Source organism: Dufourea novaeangliae, unplaced genomic scaffold (genome assembly GCF_001272555.1).
Source record: "Dufourea novaeangliae isolate 0120121106 unplaced genomic scaffold, ASM127255v1 scaffold21, whole genome shotgun sequence".
NCBI lineage: Eukaryota > Metazoa > Arthropoda > Insecta > Hymenoptera > Halictidae > Dufourea > Dufourea novaeangliae.
Window position 1 is genome coordinate 5,376,156 of NW_015373910.1, and position 18,016 is coordinate 5,394,171.

General features: G+C 37.9%; 4 protein-coding genes across 5 annotated transcripts; 2 read left to right on the forward strand and 2 right to left on the reverse strand.

Annotated features, from left to right (window-relative positions):
• Nucleotides 1-1,148: 1,148 nt before the first annotated feature.
• Nucleotides 1,149-4,023, reverse strand: LOC107194067 (OTU domain-containing protein 5-B). The gene is made up of 12 exons (XM_015583632.1): nt 3,855-4,023; nt 3,662-3,754; nt 3,368-3,459; nt 3,171-3,319; nt 2,926-3,038; nt 2,665-2,820; nt 2,432-2,588; nt 2,134-2,345; nt 1,933-2,052; nt 1,660-1,815; nt 1,400-1,586; nt 1,149-1,294 (listed from the first exon to the last, which is right to left on the reverse strand). The coding sequence occupies exons 1-12, from the start codon at nt 3,990-3,992 to the stop codon at nt 1,149-1,151; spliced, it is 1,719 nt and encodes a 572-aa protein (XP_015439118.1). The 5' UTR covers nt 3,993-4,023.
• Nucleotides 4,024-5,344: 1,321 nt separating this feature from the next.
• On the forward strand, nt 5,345-9,551 carry LOC107193972. Of its 2 annotated transcripts, none has more exons than XM_015583514.1 (5): nt 5,345-5,612; nt 5,721-5,837; nt 6,182-8,808; nt 8,887-8,957; nt 9,115-9,551. In XM_015583514.1, exons 2-5 carry the CDS (start codon nt 5,753-5,755, stop codon nt 9,230-9,232), a joined length of 2,901 nt encoding a protein of 966 aa, XP_015439000.1. In that variant the 5' UTR covers nt 5,345-5,612; nt 5,721-5,752; the 3' UTR covers nt 9,233-9,551. The 2 variants fall into 2 exon arrangements, with proteins under 2 accessions (XP_015439000.1, XP_015439001.1); XM_015583515.1 differs by having other exon boundaries at nt 5,345-5,593.
• Nucleotides 9,552-9,559: 8 nt separating this feature from the next.
• On the reverse strand, nt 9,560-11,417 carry LOC107193973. The gene is made up of 4 exons (XM_015583516.1): nt 11,342-11,417; nt 10,719-11,204; nt 9,948-10,656; nt 9,560-9,868 (listed from the first exon to the last, which is right to left on the reverse strand). The coding sequence occupies exons 2-4, from the start codon at nt 11,188-11,190 to the stop codon at nt 9,658-9,660; spliced, it is 1,392 nt and encodes a 463-aa protein (XP_015439002.1). The 5' UTR covers nt 11,191-11,204; nt 11,342-11,417; the 3' UTR covers nt 9,560-9,657.
• A 735-nt stretch (nt 11,418-12,152) lies between these two features.
• On the forward strand, nt 12,153-17,898 carry LOC107193922 (gamma-tubulin complex component 6). The gene is made up of 16 exons (XM_015583462.1): nt 12,153-12,429; nt 12,525-12,739; nt 12,816-13,057; nt 13,128-13,257; nt 13,338-13,706; nt 13,797-13,907; nt 13,987-14,157; nt 14,229-14,527; nt 14,618-14,837; nt 14,929-15,160; nt 15,245-15,301; nt 15,404-15,425; nt 15,506-16,928; nt 17,026-17,235; nt 17,303-17,475; nt 17,551-17,898. The coding sequence occupies exons 1-16, from the start codon at nt 12,234-12,236 to the stop codon at nt 17,876-17,878; spliced, it is 4,398 nt and encodes a 1,465-aa protein (XP_015438948.1). The 5' UTR covers nt 12,153-12,233; the 3' UTR covers nt 17,879-17,898.
• The last annotated feature ends 118 nt before the right edge of the window (nt 17,899-18,016 follow it).

The window sequence follows — 18,016 nt, forward strand, 5'->3', positions numbered from 1 at the left end:
TTCTTTACTACCACCTGTATATCTCATGAAACATTGCACGTACATGATTCGGTTCACATTCGAAGCCGTTGTTTTTATGTACAAAAATAACGCGTTATTCAAGCGTTGAAGTAACAAAAAGCGCACACAAATAGGGAAGATAAGTTCAGACGTCGACTTACGTCGTAGTAGTTTTATTTATATTTTTTCTTTACAAATAACGCAATAAAGGTGTACCTAAAGCGTTTAGACGTATCATATCGTGCCAAGAAGAAATGCCAACACTAAACATTACAACCGAGAACACGCAGAAAATTTAATATTGATGAACAACATCCGTGGCATTGAAAAAAAAAGGGACTGCTTTTGGTTAATTCACAATCAGATGTATGGAAACATTTCGATCATGGTGAGATAAGACACTACGGACAAAAGAAGAAGAAAAAAAGGGTTCATCTATTCTGGTATTTGAAGGGTGCAGAGCGGGTTAATTTATGCCGTTTTAGAGTACCCGTACATACACTGACAACTCCGGAATGGAATTGAACGATGAGTATGCTCACTGCATAACATTTACTTCAATGAAAAAAGCAAACCACCTTATACCCTAGTGCAATGCAGAATTAAATGATACTGCAATATATACAGAGTGTCTCATAAGATGCGCTGTGTCTATCGAACATAAAAACGTTTTAAAACAACATTAAATAATTCTCGATGCTTATACTCTGTTGTTTATGGTATCGTGTTATTACTAAATCTGAAAGTTCAATGCGTCCATAATAAACTTAAACATTTCTAATCCACAGTTTCTACCAACCAAGTTCCCTTGTGAAAAGATCTCATTTAATACCGTCTTTAATAAGAGATTCGTTTGGAACTTCACTGTACTATAAAGTCAGAGTTCAATGTATCGTGTACAGTATTGGCAGAAATTATCGTAACACGATTCGTTGAAAGTAATTAAGTTTATTAGGCATGCATTCAGCACAATCATCAACGATACCTAGTAATTATAACTACCATACGACGACAATGAATTGCTTCATTCTTTATTTGAAACTACCTTACTTTTTCGGATATATCACATCCTATGAAAAACGCTGCATATAAATGCACATACTTTGCTTCAGTATTCGTTTGAACTTTATCGATAACGGTTTTAAGAATTAACTGTTACTAGAATCTAATATATTATTAGTATCGCTTCCGGATGATGGAGAACTTCGTGATTGTTTCAAGCTGTCCAAGTATTCCTGTTGCGATGTCGCCAAAACTTGTGAGAGTACATCGCTATCTTCCCAATCCGTTAGACCTTATTTGCAAATAAATACACTTTTCGTACTTTTACCGATGCACCAGATAATATAATAATTGTCGCGTTATCGCTAATGTAATTATCACCAAAATAAATACTTACCAAACACTTCGGGAGGAAGACGATTAAACATCGATATATCTGGCGAAGCGTGAGCTTCCTTACTACTGCCTGGCATCGGTTCTTGGGAAATTTTAGGTTCAAAATCTGTGGCAAGGTGAGATATAGTAGAACCCTGGGCCGACTGGTGCTGCGGCGACCTCTTACTGTACCTTACCGCATCATTCACCTGGAATTATTTATAAAACATGTATAATTCATAAGTGGGATCCAATGTGACAGTTGATTAGAGTAAAACAGACCTTCGGGGAGTTACGTAAAGTGTCTTGGCTAGTTTGTGTCGTAGTTGGAGAGGAAGTGTGGCTACGTTGCTGGCCACGACCACCATGAGTATGGAAATGGGTAAGACTGTGTTGCGCGCTTGTCACCGTACTTGTACTGCTACTACTGGCTGATCGCTTTAGTCAAAAGGCACGAGTCAGTGTGTTTCAACATACCCAGTGGTTCGTGGACCGAGAAATAATACTCGAAAAATGATAAATAATTTAAATGAATTGATTAGACCGTATACTCACTGCTTTTCGCATTTCATTATCCCTCAACCACTGCAAGTAACTTTCTCTGGCGACTTGTTCCTCTATGGCTTCGTTCGTTGCTTCCCAATCGGTTGCTTTTATTTTATCCTCCAGCATAGTCTACAACACGATTCAAAGTTCTAATACGTATAGTATTCGTATATTAGGAGAAAGAATACAGGGAATCATAAGACTCTGTACCTGTTCAATCTGTAATTCCTCGCTTTGACGAACTGCGTCGGATATCAATTGTCGATCAGCTGAACCAGGATTGAACGCCGGTAGACCAAGCCCAACACCGACGGTAGCTTTATACGGATCCACTATACTATTATAATGACTACCGCGTTGATAAGACAATCGTATCGGTTCGTTATCACTTTCGACCATTGTATGAAAGATGTTGATGGGTTCTGTGTAATATTATAAAGGGTTAGCATTATGGAACATCCAAAAACATACAGATTAAGTCGAGAAATTCAAACATGGTGCAACATACCCGTGCTGTAGCAGTACAACTGAATGCTACGATTATACATTTCAGACATTGCTTGCATTTCAATATGATTTCCATGAACATATTCCTGCCGTTTCCTATCTACGTACGTGCTAAAGTCTTCTGCCACGAAATGAGAAAAGAACTCCTGATTGGAAGCCTAAAACGAAAGTTCACAGAAACGATGAGATTATTTTAAAACTGTATCTCGAGTTTGACTTCTGCTAAATACTCACAATATAATCCATACAATGTTTTCGCACTACTCCGTGCATTTCCTGGTCACCGTAAACCTGGTCTGCAACAGCTCTGAACAGGCACGCTCCATCTTCTCCCATCTTTTTAATAATAAACCCCATTTTGCGCATTCGCTTTTCGAACCACCTATCCCGCTAAATATAAATAAACATCATATGTATATGTTGCATTTTCATAAATTTGATAACCAAGTTTAAAGATTGATATCAACAGCATCGATGAAAACTGATTCAACTAACCTCCTGCCACTCAGCCAAAGTCATATTATTTTCATTTCTACCAGTATATTCATCCCCACTATTGTAACCGTTAGCTAATTCGGGTTCCAAGTTTGCAGTAGCTCCATCTGTAGCTAAATAAATTAGATTATGTGTCACTTTTGTGGTAAGCATTACATAGATAATACTTTAATGGTTTTGAGAATATATAATATACATGTACATGTTGTGGATTAAAATTCTGTAAATTATACATTAATATAAACCTTGCAAGCCACTGCAAGATGCAGTGGGTGGTGTAGCCTGTCTTTCGCGTTCCCTTTCCCTCTCTCTGTCTCTCTCTCTACCCCTATCTCTTTCCAAGGTGAAACATAAATTTACTAAACATTTAATAACAGAACAAGTAACGTATATACTAATGAATAAATAATTTTAAAGCTTTATGCTTTAAATCCAATCTTACCTGTGTGGACTTGCTCTTTGTCTGTGACGTTTTCCATGACTCGGACCACTTCCTTCTTCGAAGTGTTTGTCTTCTCGTCGATCAACAGTTGTCTATAATACAAGTGTAGTTTTCAAAAATAGTATGTCTAGTTCGTTGTGTTATTCGTTTTAAAGAACATATAAGAACATTTTCTTCCAAACAACTTAATCGTAAATTGGAAAAAACGGAGATCGTACCCGACAACTAATGTAAAAATTTAAGAACAAATACATTAATCAATTATATAGTGATAATATTTTCTCTGTTTCTTACCTCGTATGAGCCACCTGTGAGGACTATAGAACCAGATCCGTGATCGGTCTGAACCCCATGAAGATCGACCGCGAAACCGTTCGCTGCACGCACCTGTCACGGTTCGCAAAAGGTCGTTTAAGGTTCACTGTTGCAGCTACTGTGCAAGTATTTCGCGAGTAGCATAGTCGCAAAGTGGAGATTATTCATTCACCTGATATGGGCTATTCGGTAATGCGATGGATCCGGAGCCATGCTCGTTTTGCACTCCGTGAACATCGACTTCGGAAGTGCTGCCTCCTTCTCGTCTATCTTTCGAGGCGTTCGTCTTCTTCTTCGACAGAATAGTCATCTTGCGTAATCGATCGTCGGTAGTTGTTAAGACACGAACTCAGAGGAACACTTTCGATGCTCGCACTCACTGCACCTTGAACTGTGTACTTCCCTTCCAGAATGCAATCTCTCTCCACTTATTTATTATTATTTCCAGCGATACCTACGATGTCTTTTTTCGTGCACGCAGATTTCGACGAAATCTCACGTTCGCACCGTCGTTAATAAGCTACCCGTGATTTGAATTAGGAGAACGTTGCACTTCTTAAGAAACACGACATGATAGTCCCGATAATCAACTACTACATTAATTCTTGTTATTCCGAATGTTTTGTCAGACAGCCATTACTACACTTGCACACATTGCCAGGCTGTGTTGGTGTTGCCAATCTGTCCTGCAATGCTTTCCCTAAAAAAAAACGACAACTCGAGAGTCACCAGCCGAAATGACACACAGATATACTTTACATTTTCACCAATGATGTCAGTTAGTTTATGAAATCTCTTGAATCGATATTGTGCATTGACAATTGTCGCATTTATCGTTTTTAATTAATGCATACTTCATTTTTTCGAAACGATTCGCAACGCTATCTGTGACGAAATGGCCAAGCAATTACTCGATTAATACCACGTCTTGTCATTAGATGGTGCCTATGTGGTATCGTGGTTGACCACTAGACATCACCGCAATCTGGATGGCATTCGTTGGAAATTTTTCCGAACAATTTGAAATGTTGAATTTTTTTAAAACAAATTTTTATTGGCTATCAGCTCGGGCGTCTTGCCAGAATTTAATATAGGTTCTTCCAACGTGTTCATAGTTAAAAGTTTCTTATACCAGCATCTCGTGATAGTGCCATCTTGTGATAAGAAAATGGTACAATTCACAAGGAGCTTAGGCATTTTGCTATAGATGTCAGCTCTGATTCTTGACAAACGTAACATTAAAGGACACAGTTCGATATCTTTCCGACTCAGATTATCATTACATGCTATAAAATTAACTAACAATCAGAAAGTTCATAATCAATGTTTCTTAATGCACAGTTCGATTCAAGAAAATTTCATGGTCTGGCATCGCTAGACAAATTTTCAATCTCGATATGAACGATATTTCTGTGTTTTAAATCGTTTTGTAGGCCATTACAAACTAAAATAACAAAAATTTTCACACGATTCTCTCTTACACATCTCTTACAACTCCGTTAAATACGTATCTTCAATCAAAATATACATATTTATCACAAATTACACGCAAACACAACTCAATGATTCGTACTGTCATCAAGATAAAACTGTAGCAGCAATAGAAAACATCAAAAAGCACTGTACCTGGTAATTTCCAAGTGAACACTTCGTAATGTTCTTCTGAAACGTCCTGTACGTACATACACACATGTCCACGTTCGTGACTTATAATGCCATGTGTACAGAAAATCTTCGGATAACAGTTATCATTAAAAGTGCAACAAGTTTTCTGTTCTGAACGGAACACATTATTTTGACAGAAGCGTTTGTGTATAAGCAGTATAACCCGTAACGTTTGTTTACATAAACGGATACATCAGAATTTGGAGCAGTCTCATACGGGACTTCAAAACAAAATACGGAGCACATGTTCGTTATTTAAATGATCGCAAGTATTATTATTAAAAACCTGACATTATTACTAACGCAGTTATATTTGCGTAGCCAGCAAAGATAAATCCGTTAATGTTCGGAAATATTTCTAACACTGTTTCAGTTACTGAAAACGTCCGAAATCGAGCATGGTAAATGAGCGTCTTAAAAGATCAAGATCCCGACTACGGGCCCTCCGTTGCAAACGACGAGAATCATCAACGAATTTACGAAGAGAACGGTAATTTAACATTTTTTATCAATTATCATAAGCTGCCCCATTTAAGAATTGTCTTTTCTAACCTTAACCAGCTCCGATCCGACATTAATTCGTTGTTTTAACAGTGTGTTGACGGGTGATTTTCTGGTGTCGATAGGCCGCGACTTCAGGGTCGGTGACAACATCAAAGTTGAACGTTGAATATGATAAAAATAATACAAGTTGAATAATTCCGTCAAACGCGAAGACGGCGTGTGTGTATGTGTGTGTGAATGAGAATACAAATCAGCGATGCATGACACGTTATTTACGAATTTCTCGTGGCAGCGAGTGTGTTAAAGATTAAATTTTATTTATACTTTCAGCAAGAAGTAATACTGCAAAAAAGATAACAGCCATTATCGAAAAGGAATTTTCGCAAGAAATAAATGCAAAAGAGAAAGAGGTTTTAGAGATACAGGAAAGATTGCACAGAGCATCGAAAGCTCTGCACTTTTTACGTTACGTTATTGTTGCTGATTTCTATAATCGCAAGCAATGTCATAACTCACAAAACGGGGAAGGACGGCAAACTCAAATTCATCCGGCGATAAAACAATTGATCGGTAAATCACCAAAAATATATGACACTTCGTTAGTTGCAACATCAGCCGAGTGCCCTTTGAATACAGTCGATGGTTTAGCATTGAAATCAAAAGAGTCTGAGAAAGAAGTCTCTGAAGATTGTCCTTTAAAAAAAAGGAACAATGAAACGGACGAAGAATCACGACCGAAAAAGATACCGCGATATATTCCACCGAAATGTGGAGTCCCAGAGTCTCCTTATCCATCAAGAGGTATTAGGCACAAGGTCAGGAAACGTATAATCATTGGAAATATTTCGAAATGGATTCCACCGGAATGGAGAGAGGACGCGGCCAGTCACAAATGGACAATGTACGTTCGAGGGAACAAGGACAATCCTGATATCGATGATTTCGTCAGCAAAGTCAGATTCTTTTTACATCCTAGCTACAGGCCTAACGATGTTGTGGAAGTTACAACACCGCCATTTTGTCTATCAAGACGCGGCTGGGGCGAATTCCCGCTGAGAGTACAATTACATTTTAAAAGTGCCCTGAATAAACCAATGGACATAATTCATCATTTAAAGTTAGACCGTACTTATACTGGTCTGCAAACTTTAGGATCTGAAACTCTGGTCGATATATGGATCTACACAGATCCTCGAAGTACCAAACGAAACACAGACAGAGGCAGCGTTCAGACTTTCGATGAGATCGGATCTCGAGTCGAAACGCATTTCGACGACAGCTGTAAGATAAAGGTAGAAAGCGTCGGGCACTCCGATTCCGCGCTCGATTTTACGAATAATTGTGAAAATGCATCCGGTACGGCAAGTAAAAACTCTGCTGTACTTATTAAACAAGAATCTTCGCAGGAGACCGACGACGAATGTTTAACGAGTTCCGAACGACAGCGATTTTACGTCGATCTTGATCATGATTATTGTGGTTCAATATACTTGAATCGTTTCGAAGGAAACTTAACTATCGATCACTTATCGGTTTCCCCAAAACTAGTCGATTCATCGGTGGATGAGGTTCCGAAAGAATACCTCGAGAACAGCAATGAAAAACAGACTGAACCGATTATGAATACAGACTCGAATAGAATACAAAAAAAAGAAGAAACAAGCCTAAATGATTCTCCATTGTTAAGTGAATTTGACACATGCAAGATAAAAGCTCTTCCATCTTCGTGTTCGAAACTACGATCCAATCTTTGTCCCTTGGAAATCTCTATTCCGCCATTATTCGAATCATCGAGCAAGCACGTTTTGGTTCTCCAAAATAACGAAACAATCTCTGTGGACATTACGATTCCACGTAGCGATGATCAGGCTTATAAACATAACACAAGTCTATCACAACAGAAAGTAAATTCAGCCCCTTCACGTGGTATCAGTTTGTTGAAGAAGCCTCCAGGTTCAGGGCCGAATAGAGCTGAAACTCAGCAAAAACTCAAACTTCAGCTTTCTAAGAATGTTCTCCTGAATGTAAATTCCAATATACCAGCTTTGAAAATAGTTGAAAGACGAAATCCACAAAATGATCACCCTGCTAATCCTCAGAAGAGGTTTGGACCCGAGGAACATGCACTGACATGGAGTAATCAAGAAGAATTAAAGGAATTGAAACTGCAACCACGGCAGAAAATTACTTTGGGTAAAGATAAGCACAAACTTCAAAGTAAAAAGGAATTCTGCGATCAAGTCTTCCGTGCAATCGATGCTGCGAAGATCGGAGACATTGAAAGTCTGCTGAGATTCATTGTCAGAAGAATGCCGATTATTACTAGAGATGCTTCTGACTCAGATTACAGGCAACTTCATCCTTATGCATGCATATCCGAGAAAGAGTTCTTTGAATATAACGTTGCGAAACGAACTGCTTGTGAATGGAGTCGAGCAAAGATTATTCAAAATTTGTTGAAGAAGAAATTATTCCCAATGGAAGAATTATGGACCGTTAAAGAAATAATGATCTGGGCTCGATTACACGGGTATACGCCTTGCTCCTCTGATTTTGTCGGTCAGACGATGAAACAAAAGAATTTACCTGATTCCACAATTATGAAAAGCACTTCCACGTGCACGGAACCTGATGCTTTCTGTAAGTGGCTACAAGTTTGTCCAGGTCGTTCGTACGATCATCGGTTTGATTGTAATTCGGAACAGTCGAACGAAAACGACGTCGAAGTGGATATTATGAATGAAATACCATGTGAAAATAAAAATGCAACTGTAAGAGAGGTAAAAGATAACACGAGTCTTTCGGACGCTAAGGTCGCTGTGTTAGAAATGGAAATGAAGTCGATATCGTTTTACGACTTTGTTTGCGAAACAGCAAGAGAAATAGGTATTAAATTAAATCCTGAAGAGATTCTGCCTAGTGTGGTGGATGGTGCAGCTGGTCGAATGATAATGAAAGTAAGATATATCCAACATTTCTCTTTCTTCCTACGGCAATAGTATTTTCTCTTATCAAATATATTTTTCTTTTTATAGGCGGTCGAATGCCTTGTAGATGATTTGGTCAGAATGTCGTTGGCAAAAGCTTGGGAAAGATACGATAATGGGTAAATATTCCTTCTTTATCCGGGGTACTTGGTACATATATATTTTCTATAAAATTCATAATTACTCGTTTTGCTGTAAATGTCAATATAAGTATATGTGTATATATATACATATGTATACCACGAAGCCGTGACAGTCTTTTCGTTTAATTTGTAGACATCCGAAGGTAATCATTTTGGACGATGTACGTGGAGCCCTTCTGAATCGCGAAGAATTCGATATCTTCACGAATCAAGGATTAGGATCAAAGTATCGACTGGCGTCGACGGATTAATTAAAAGATACATAAGACGTAGAAGTCTAAATACAATTAAAGGAACAAAAACTGTTTCTACTAAACTGAAATAATAACTTTTGCTTGAATAATACGCTCCAGTACAGTTCCGAAAACAGAAGCCTCGTACATGTACAAATTTATAATGATTAATAAAACATATAAAGTTTTGTATGCATAGGAACTCAAGTTTCCTCAAATACTGAACTATTAACCACTTTTTTCTCGTCTTTATACGTAGTCGAAATAACATTTACTCGGTTTGATCTACGTTGCAAAATAAAAGTTTTACGATATTCTCGAAATAAAAAAAAAAGAAAAAGAAAAATGAACGAAAAAGGGTGGACGAGAAAAGAGAGGTAGTATATTTAGGTATCGAGTATTAGCATGTTAAAGAAACCTGTTCGCTACTTTTGTTGTAAGCTTCATCGCATATCAACATAGTCACTTTCTTGCAAAGATGCCTGTGTCTGTAGGTGATGAAAGTTGATATCTCTTAGTCTAGGTAACATGGGAACATAGAAAGAAGTATCCACATTTCTCTGCATAGCAAAAGCATTTCTTTCGCCTTGTCCTGGGTTTCGAGTGGATGCTATAGAAACGATACCGCGCTGAGAAATCAGAACATCTTGCGACCTTAAAGACAAAAACATTAATTCCGTTGAGCAATTAAATTACGAAGTAATATTAGTCATTACTAGTCACGAGTACAGACCTAACTCCTTTCATGGACTCTGAAGCGCATCTTTGTCGTGGTGGTAGAGGCGGTGGTTCTTCCGATTCGTAATCATGAAAAAACGGATCCAAATAGAAACGCGAAGTAGTAGCTTTAGCATTCTCCATCCTATCTGCAATTTCTTCGTAAATTCCCGAGGCTACCGACATGCCAGAAATTCTTCTATCGCGAGAACAATTAGACCATTCCCCTATGTTGCCAGTAATGTTTTGAACACTGGATGGTTCTGGTTGATAAACATCTTCTACTAGATTATTGTATACTGGGGAATTCATTGGTTCATGTCCTATAGTGGTTATTCTATTTCTATTTAACATCCTGACATCGATCCTCGCGCTTAGTATTGGATAATGTCGTTGCAGTTCTTCAAACCTCGATATTCTGAGGTCACCTTCGCTTAAACTGAGGGGTTTTCTACCGAATTTAGTTCTTGGACCACGACCTTGAGTCACTAAATCTTGCAGCAATTTATCAGCTTCTAAACAAAACATATGAAGCTCTCCAACTCCACCACGGAATTCTTTGGTTGTATGGATTACGCAAATACATTTAACATCGTCCGGATGTCCCGTTGTACTGAGGTGGGACTGGCCCAGTTCCCTCCATTCAAAATTTCCTATTACTTCACCCGAATGAGCATCCTTTATAAAAACTCCTACTGTACTGGCCACTAAATCACCATACAATCCTGTAAAGTTGTTGCAACCATTAGATATACACTCACCATTAAGAAAGAAAATACGTAATTACCAGTAAGTCCTGATGACTTGGAATGGACATTATCAACCATAGACATGATGTATGATCCTGGTATGAACCGATTCCTTCTAGGTCTTAACAATTGCCTGATATTCGCCATCCACCTCTGTGATTCGGTTTCTGAAGTACCAGCAAAATATATCAACGGTTTCCTTTCCTTGGTAGGGAATATACCAAAGGCGAATTGTTTGGATCTAGATTGAGTACGACAAATAATAGCATCCAATGGTATTATCAGTGAACTGTCTTTGTCATTTGGTGACATAGTAACACCACTGCTAATATTGTAATCAAGTTGCACTCTGACACCCAGACCAGGGCCTAGCTTTTTTATGGAACACCAATGTCTTCTCCAAACCTTCCAAGGAGCTAATGGCCTTTTTCTCACTTTATGAACCTTGTATTTACCACTGAGATATTTTACATCTAGAAATCCACATATCTCTATATTTTCTTCAGCCATTGTATCATCCGTTTCTAAAAGACATTGTAACATTAGTACTTGCAAAACATGCAATGATTCCTGCTCAACAGGAATAAGTAAAATTCGAAGAATTATTTCTGTCAGCAAGACAATGGAAAGAAAAGACGAACTAGTAATGTAAATGAATTACCTCTACTTTTCTAACGGATACCACAGTTTTAGTTTACTCAAAGGGGAACGGGCCAAGTGAACGGCTACATTTCAATTCAAATACTAACGATGAAGCTTCTTGCGTATAACCGGTTACATATATTTAGAAAAACGTCCGGTCATTTAACACACACGGCTTGTTGTTCGTATTATTGTTTACAAACTACTCAAATGCTTGATTTGAAACAGTGCTACCAGCACACCAAGGCGATAACCGTTGTTATGTACATAGTAATAAACCGTAACCAACCGTAACTCCCTAAATGACGTATCCGTAAGGAATAAATTGATAACGCCACTTACAGCTAAATGGTCAAACTATTAAACGATTAGTTTTTTCTTTGTATCGCTAGATGACGTTAGGTTAAAGAGCTTATCATTCGAATCTGAATTAATTGTATGCATATTTTGCCTTGTATATTACATCTATTTACAGCTCTTTATTATGCAATCTGATACAATTGTATACCTATTACAGCTTTTTTTTTCTCCGACGACAGAATTTACAGTTTGTGACGGTGTCGTTAGGAGCTTAACTGTCCCATGTTATGAATTCAAAGCATTCCTATGATTTCCTATTTACAGTGATTTGTATACATCTAATGTTTTTTTGATTTTAAAATAACATTGATCAGTTTGACTGACGTATACTTTTATATGGAATATATATATATATATATATATATATATATATATCGTATATATGTACATATACACACAGCAAATTTTTCGTGATTAAAGATTCACGCAAGCCGTTGTGGCGTTTGTTGAAACACGGGATGAACGTTACATGAAAATATAGGCATGTATCCTCTTGTTGTGCTAGATAATTTAAGTTTTTAATTATTGTCAACACTAGTGTATACACAGTAATGAATTCCGACGATGATGTTGACGTTTATGGTCTCATTACCGATTTAAGTAGACACTTGTTACAAACGTATCGACAGCCTTTTCGTCGAAACGCTCAATTTATCTACGATCATGACAACAAAACGGTCAAGTTTCTTCGGAGCAAGGCTTTCGAGATATTACTTAAGAAAGCCGATGGAAAAGCCCTTAAGCAAGGTGACATTAGAAGAAAATAGATTAGAAAAACAGTATTTTACTTGCATCTGTTTGTTGCTTTTCCTGTCTTTGATATCGTGACTTTGTTTTTATAGATTACATGGACCATGAACAGATTGACCCAATATTAGAAATACAAAAGCATGTCTTTATAATGAAATTAGGATTAATGCGTTCGGGTGATCCTGTTGCATTGGAGAGGCTGTTAGGAGACCTCGAGGAGTCTTCTTGCTCAAATGCATCCATATATTCTGTTTTACAACTACTTGTTTGTTTGAAAAATTTTAATGTTACCCCTGAGCCAATTACAGTAAGTACAAATGCTATAACTGTACACAATGTCTAAAATGTTTTGCCTTTCAATTTGTTTCCTTTGTAACTCCTAGAATATATTTTATTATGGTAAAGCTAATCCTGCTGTACCTGAAATCACATATACTACCAGTAATGCACAGTGTTTCCAACCATTCCCTATGGAATGTTTTATATTGTCCAATAAATTTGAAGCAACATTAGAAACACAAAGGCTTCAAGTTATGCATGCTTTACCAGCAGCTATTACAAATGAATTACACCTTTTACATGGAACAGTAAAGTCCAGTGGCACAATTGGGACAGAGTCTGCAGAGTAAGCTGTATAAAATGTATTTTCCTCTTTCTTTGTTATTACATTCTCATTTTGTTTTCATATGTTCCAGCATATCTATTACGTCAGATTTCACATCTGCTCATGTATTTGACACGGTCTCATCTCAAGCACTGATATTTTCGAATCAGTATTTTATGAAAAACTTAAATTTAGATTCATACTTTTCGCAGGAAGTACTGGTGAGAATAAGCCTTAACATCTTAAATCTTACGTACAGAGAAATTATTTTATATAATTTTTATATAATTTGTTCTGTTAGACATGTGGCAATGACAACGAAAGTAAGTACAGTTTTTCCAGCGAGAAAAGCCTTGTAGCCAAGTATTCTTATCTTCCGTTTTCTTGCTCGGAAGCAATTGCCTTGGAGGATGAAATTCTTATAGATGGTTGGAAGTCTTCGGATCATAGTGTCATCGAAGAATTGAACTTTCCTACGGAGTGTCAGAACTACGAATGGAACGATATCGACCATATTAATAACGTTTCCGTTTCTCACCGTCGTACGTGGGAACGTCTTGGAGAAATACAACCCCCAAAGGAACGAATGTTTCTGACTGATATTCCAACAGCTTCGATACATCTAGCGAAAATTAAACAAATGAACAGCTTATCGTTGCTTTCACGAAAGGTAAAAGCACGTGTTAAGTCTTTCTTTAGGTGGAAAGACTGCTAACCAATACCGCTATATATAGTCTTTCTTTTCATTTATTTGATACAGATGATAAACACTGTGCTGCTGTTGGAAGAAATTTCTGTAAGAAATTTTGTCGGTGATTTAAAATCAATGTTACTCGGAATAGAGTCAAATACTTTCGACTACATGCATGTGGTATGTACTTAAGTGAACTAAAATTGAACATGGTAAAACGGTAAAATATGTATGATTAATTGTTATCTGAATGTCGTAGAAGGGATTCACGTTACGAAAGAACATCAGTGTGCACGGCGTGTGCTCGCAGTCGTTACAAAAAGCTTGCCAAGAAGCTATCAATTGGGGTAACTGCTTTAGATTCTTATCGGATTTTATTATGCCGCAAATACAAACCGGCAAATTATTACAGGAGGGTCTTATATTTAAGGTTCGAGAGGAGTGTGACGTAAAGAAAGTAATGGTCGCAATATTTCAATAATTCACTTTGTCATTTTATAGGCTGTGTGCACAAGTATCAAGGAATTATTGCTTTATTATCGAGCGACACTCGTTAGAATTTTCAATCACGAAAATACGTCAGAGCGGTTGTTGAAGACGTTCCAGAGAGTGCGTCCAGTGGCCAGGTTAATCACGAAAGTTGCTAAACTCTGCAAACCTTACAAAGAAAATGAATGTACGCTTCCGGAAGGGAGCAGTATTCTAACTAGAATTTATAACGAGGCGATTCAAGTGACAGATACTAAAGTCGCTTTGGTATTCTATTTTTTACTGAAATCATGCTGCGATGTTTACTTTCGGTACGTACTGTTTGAAGGAAGAGTACATAGTGTTCTGGCTACTATGTAGTTCGAGAATATACACGTTCTGCAATTTAAAATCATTTATAGATTCTTGCAAAAATGGATGTTTGAAGGTGTATGCGATGATATTTATGGTGAATTTATGATTAAAACCCGATCACAGTACCTACGTAATAGGGATCATAAATTTTGGACAAAAAGTTTTAGCGTTCGTAACGAAGCAATTCCCGGTTTTCTAAGCAGTTTAGCGGAATCAATACTGCAGTGTGGGAAAACAGTGAGACTTCTAAGAATCTGCGACACAAAGGTATTTGTATTAGATACGTAATAATATGAAAATGTCGGACAGTTGTATATAGTATCGATTACGTTATACTGATCCTGAAACGAGGCTTTAGAATCCTGTATGTCGTGTATGCATGACCGAACAACCGGAATTGAAAGTTTGTTTGAGTGTGACCACACTCTGCGAACAATCATCAAGGTACCGAAAATACGAACAGAAAGGTAAAGCAGCTCTTGGCCCGACACTTTCTTTGTCCACGGCTATTCTCCAGCAGAAACAGTTGGAAAAGGAAATGGCCGAGTTTGTTATTCGGGCACAACACGATACACTATTGAGAATTCGACGTAAGTGTGTCCCTCGTTAAAACCTCAACGATAGTATGGTTATCGTTAGTTTTCCTATTTATTTTTCGAATGAAATCATTTTAGGAGAACGGGAGGACGCGTTGAAAAAAATCGCTCAAACGAAGCGTGACTTTTTTACAAGTTTGAAAGAACAATATTCGATTATCGAAATGCAGAAGAAGAAGAAAAGAGAAAACGAATTTTTGCAAAGTAATTATAATAAACATGTTGATACGTTGCAAGAAAATTCACGTCACGTCGAACGGTACCGTAAATTAATTTAACGAAGTTTATCTTTTTGTCCTGAACGATCTTGGTTGAAAATGAGTATTCTATTTGTTACAGAACAAACATTCTAAATTACTATGAGAATCTAGCAATCGAGATTGATAATCGTTGCATGCGTTCTAAATGGCGTGCCAAAAGAATGGCTTTCTTTGAGAAGAGGATCGACGTATTAGCTTCGATGAACCGAAATTCGCAGGATCAGTTGAAAGTTATAGAACAAGTCCGTCCTGTCCTCGGATCAAGTCCCTCGACACCGATCTCGTTTGAAGATGAAAATAAAAATTATGCGCGAGCGTCCTATCAAACGTTTGTCGGAAATGCATTTGCATCAACGACAGCTACGATTTTTCAAGCCGGCCAAGAAGATTTGAGACGAAGTCGACTTACAGATTACACGGACACGGCATTGAACAATAATAACGAGGACAGCAATTTTTGCGTTGTCGATCCATTGAATAATCAACGAGTAAAAGACTCAAAGGGGGAAACGATGTCGAAGCTACCGAGAAGCGTGACCCCAACGAGAGTGATCATTGCTACGGACGCCGATCGGTTATACGCGACAGTACCTTCTACAAATAAGAAACTTGACAACATTCTGAACAGTAAGCCCGACCACTGTGCGGTTCGTACAGCGACGATCGAGAGGCCCACTGTTTTAAATGTTGTGAAAATCGATAACTCAACGATAGAATCGGGTGTTCGCAAAAACGTATGGTCCCTGGAAGGTAACATGACACCAAATAATAACGAGCTTAACGTGGAAAAAATCAAAATTACATTCGACGCCAGCGATATGACATGCAGTGTCGCTGACAGTGCCGAGGATACTGGAAATCCGAACGAGAGAAATGATCTAGAAACACCCATGTCGTGTACGACGGACAATTTTCCTTCATCGGTGCAGAGTCCCGTTTCACAAACGCACAATTCGGAGGATCGTTCACCCATTGAGATCTCTAGTATCGAGATGCTGTCCACTTCGTCTCGTACATTTACGAAATCACCTGCAGCCATAAAACAAGATGCAACGTTTTCCGATATATTTGCATTACAACAGGACGAACCAGCACCTATCGTGTTACCGGCAACAGCCAGTAACTTGACCGTTTCCGACGTCGAGTTAATCGATCACACTTCCCTTCAAGCTTACCTGGAGAAGTCGATTCGTGTTCCTCTGGAAGTACAGAGTCGACTCGTTAACAATGCAGTTATTAAATACTTTTTAAAAGAAAACAATTTATTATTGCATTTGCATAGTTTACGTAGTTACTTCTTTTTGTTGAACGGAGAATTTTCAAAGAGCTTGACGGATGCGCTTTATACCCGTTTATACGAAATCTCTATACCCGTTGAATTATTTAATTCCGCCACGTTAACGAACCTCTTGGAACGAGCCCTCGTCAATTCATTCAACAACGTTTACGTCAACTCGGAACTTCTCGGTCTCTCGGCTACAAACCCACCGACGCAGTTGCACGTAAATGATCAATTTTCTTTTATACTATGCTACTTCTCTTCTGATTCTATTCTACAGTTTCCAAAGCTATCGCACTCTTAGCATGATTGTTTCATAGATGTCCGATCCAGCTGCGTTAGACTGTCTGTCACTAAATTACAAGATAATCTGGCCGTTGAATATTATACTCGACGATGCGGTTATGCAACAGTATGGGAAAGTATTTAAATTTCTGATAACAAGTGGTCGAGTATCGTGGGTGTTGCAAGAAGATTTCAGTATCATGAAGCGAGAACGCAAAGCACTTACATCGCAACAGTATCATAAGGTGAGCGTACAATTATCGATAATGTGCCGTTTATACGTGCAGCTGTTAATATTCAATCTGTTTACAGTTGCAGTTATACAGGCATTCGATGACGCAATTCATGAATGCTTTGCATAATTATTTAACATGCAGCGTTCTATACGCCAGCTGGACTGAATTCGAGAAAGATTTGGAACATTCGTTGACCGTGGATCAGATTTATTTGTCGCATGTGAATTACATAAAACGAATACTCTCGAGGTACGAATTATCATGAAAGCAAATCATAATGAAAAATATAATTAGTTTTCCTTACTTGTCCGTTCCATTGCGCAGATGTATGCTGAACGCTCGTGGCGAAAAAGTGCGTGTCTGTTTGAATAACATATTTAAAGTTATCTTGAAATTCCACAACAGATTACGATCTCATTCTTGGACCATGAAATCGACAGGATACGTGCACCCGAATTTTAAAAGGCTGGAACAAATGTATCAAGCATTCTGCGAATTACGCGCGTACATGGCGCACGTTGCGTTTAAATTGGCTACTAGCGGCTATCAACCGCACTTGATGCATTTTTTAAATGCTCTTAACATAAACCACATGTATGATTTAACTGTGAAGACCTATCGAGGTTCTTCGACAGGACCTTCAGAGTTATAATAAATTATACCATCTTTGATCACCCACGTTGTCTTGCTTATGGTTTATGTTGCAAATTACCTTTCATCGTAATTTAAAGATTAATAAAAAATTGAACATGATCCTATAATATTGATTACATTATAACGTATCATTTTT

What these genes read in the sequence shown, in the direction of transcription:
- LOC107194067 (XM_015583632.1), bottom strand. Translation starts at nt 3,992, where the DNA reads ATGACTATTCTGTCGAAGAAGAAGACGAACGCCTCGAAAGATAGACGA. An exon ending in AGGAATTACAGATTGAACAG is followed by an intron (nt 2,053 to 2,133) that starts GTACAGAGTCTT and finishes ATCGTGTTGTAG; the next exon opens with ACTATGCTGGAGGATAAAAT. An exon ending in TCTTCCTCCCGAAGTGTTTG is followed by an intron (nt 1,295 to 1,399) that starts GTAAGTATTTAT and finishes TTTGCAAATAAG; the next exon opens with GTCTAACGGATTGGGAAGAT.
- LOC107193972 (XM_015583514.1), top strand. Translation starts at nt 5,753, where the DNA reads ATGAGCGTCTTAAAAGATCAAGATCCCGACTACGGGCCCTCCGTTGCA. An exon ending in ACGAATTTACGAAGAGAACG is followed by an intron (nt 5,838 to 6,181) that starts GTAATTTAACAT and finishes TTATACTTTCAG; the next exon opens with CAAGAAGTAATACTGCAAAA. An exon ending in TGGGAAAGATACGATAATGG is followed by an intron (nt 8,958 to 9,114) that starts GTAAATATTCCT and finishes TTTAATTTGTAG; the next exon opens with ACATCCGAAGGTAATCATTT.
- LOC107193973 (XM_015583516.1), bottom strand. Translation starts at nt 11,190, where the DNA reads ATGGCTGAAGAAAATATAGAGATATGTGGATTTCTAGATGTAAAATAT. An exon ending in CAAGTCATCAGGACTTACTG is followed by an intron (nt 10,657 to 10,718) that starts GTAATTACGTAT and finishes ACAACTTTACAG; the next exon opens with GATTGTATGGTGATTTAGTG. An exon ending in GAGTCCATGAAAGGAGTTAG is followed by an intron (nt 9,869 to 9,947) that starts GTCTGTACTCGT and finishes TTTGTCTTTAAG; the next exon opens with GTCGCAAGATGTTCTGATTT.
- LOC107193922 (XM_015583462.1), top strand. Translation starts at nt 12,234, where the DNA reads ATGAATTCCGACGATGATGTTGACGTTTATGGTCTCATTACCGATTTA. An exon ending in ATTGGGACAGAGTCTGCAGA is followed by an intron (nt 13,058 to 13,127) that starts GTAAGCTGTATA and finishes CATATGTTCCAG; the next exon opens with CATATCTATTACGTCAGATT. An exon ending in AATTCACGTCACGTCGAACG is followed by an intron (nt 15,426 to 15,505) that starts GTACCGTAAATT and finishes TATTTGTTACAG; the next exon opens with AACAAACATTCTAAATTACT.